General features: G+C 55.9%; 1 protein-coding gene across 1 annotated transcript in view; it reads right to left on the bottom strand.

Annotated features, from left to right (window-relative positions):
- Window positions 1-1255, bottom strand: part of AGRN (agrin) — a 162893-nt gene that overhangs the window by 40632 nt on the left and 121006 nt on the right. Inside the window, exon 22 of the mRNA XM_009646786.2 lies at window positions 497-616. Coding sequence (XP_009645081.1) covers window positions 497-616 — 120 coding nt within the window. The remainder of the gene's footprint in view (window positions 1-496; window positions 617-1255) is intronic.

Below are 1255 nucleotides of genomic sequence, written 5' to 3'. Positions count from 1 at the left end.
CTCTGCCCAGCTACCGCACCCCCAAGAGCCCCCTCTCCCCGGGCTCCTGGCATAGGAGCCCGGCAGCTGCCTGTGCAGGGTGCGTGGTTGCCCGTCCTCCAGGTAGAGCTGCGCCCCGATGCAGGTGAGGCCATGCACCTTTCCTTCCTAAAAAATCAGTGTTTCTGGTTTATCAGCAGGAGATCAGGCAGGCCAGGCTGGTTCACCCCCCCCCCCCCCCCGGACTGCGGGCATCGCCACGGTGCAGCACGGCCGCTTGCCAGGTGCTGTGGAAGAGGGGAGCAATTTCCCCCCCGCTTTTGGCCTTCCCAAGTTGAGAACAAGTCTGGGCACGTGGACTAACCTCCAAGCCCTGGCTCTGGAGGGCACTTTCCAGGGAAGCATTTGGCAGGTTATGGCTACGGAGAAAAGGCCCTGGCAAGACCAGAAGAGCCAGCCTGCCCGTCTGAAAGCCTAAACCAGGAGAGGGGACCGACCGCAGAGAGAGGGGGCTCACCAAAGTCCATGAATTTGACATGCTCCTGCTGGGGCTTCTTCACCAGGATGGTCTTCTTCTTGGAAGCTTTGATCTGCTTCAGCAGGGCCCCTTGGACATCAGCTGCCGTGTAGGACGTGGCTGATCGTAGCCAGGAGGAGAAAGGAGAAAGGCAAGAGTGAAGATGCAAGCCCACCTAGCAGCTTCCCCCTCATGACCTCCCCACAATGCATCCGAATCATTCCTTTCCCTAGGAAAATGTTTCCAGCCTTCCAGGCACTGGCTTGATGGGCACCTTCTCCCAGCATCCTTTGATTTTGCCAGACAGAAGACATAACCCTGGCAAATTTTAACGTGGTTCTTTCCTGCTCCTTGCCACACACGAGTTTCGCAGGCCGGCGGCCCCACTGGGAGCGCCTGCTCCCTCCTCAGGCAGACGCTGATTGAGAGAAGGGGTTAAGGGAATCTTAGGAGATAAGATGCTGTGTAATAATTGGCTAGATTGCTGCGTAGCCCAAAGAATCAAATTGATAGGTAATCCTCAAATGTTTTGTGTGAACTAACTGATTGTATTGGGTCGAGCAGCATAGGGATGTGCTTTCTATTGGTATGTGGAAAGAGGTTGATAACACACCGATGTTTTGGCTACTGCTGAGCAGGGCTCGAACAGCATCAAGGCTGTGCCTCCAATATTTCCCCCCCCACACCAACCAGTGGGCTGGAAGGGGGCAAGATCTTGGGAGGGGACACAGCCAGGACACCTGACCCAAACCAACAAAA

This window comes from Egretta garzetta, unplaced genomic scaffold (assembly GCF_000687185.1).
Source record: "Egretta garzetta isolate BGI_Z169 unplaced genomic scaffold, ASM68718v1 scaffold29, whole genome shotgun sequence".
Classification (NCBI taxonomy): Eukaryota; Metazoa; Chordata; class Aves; order Pelecaniformes; family Ardeidae; genus Egretta; species Egretta garzetta.
The sequence above is the reverse complement of the archived record's forward strand: the minus strand, read 5'-3'. Positions and strand labels throughout refer to the sequence as shown.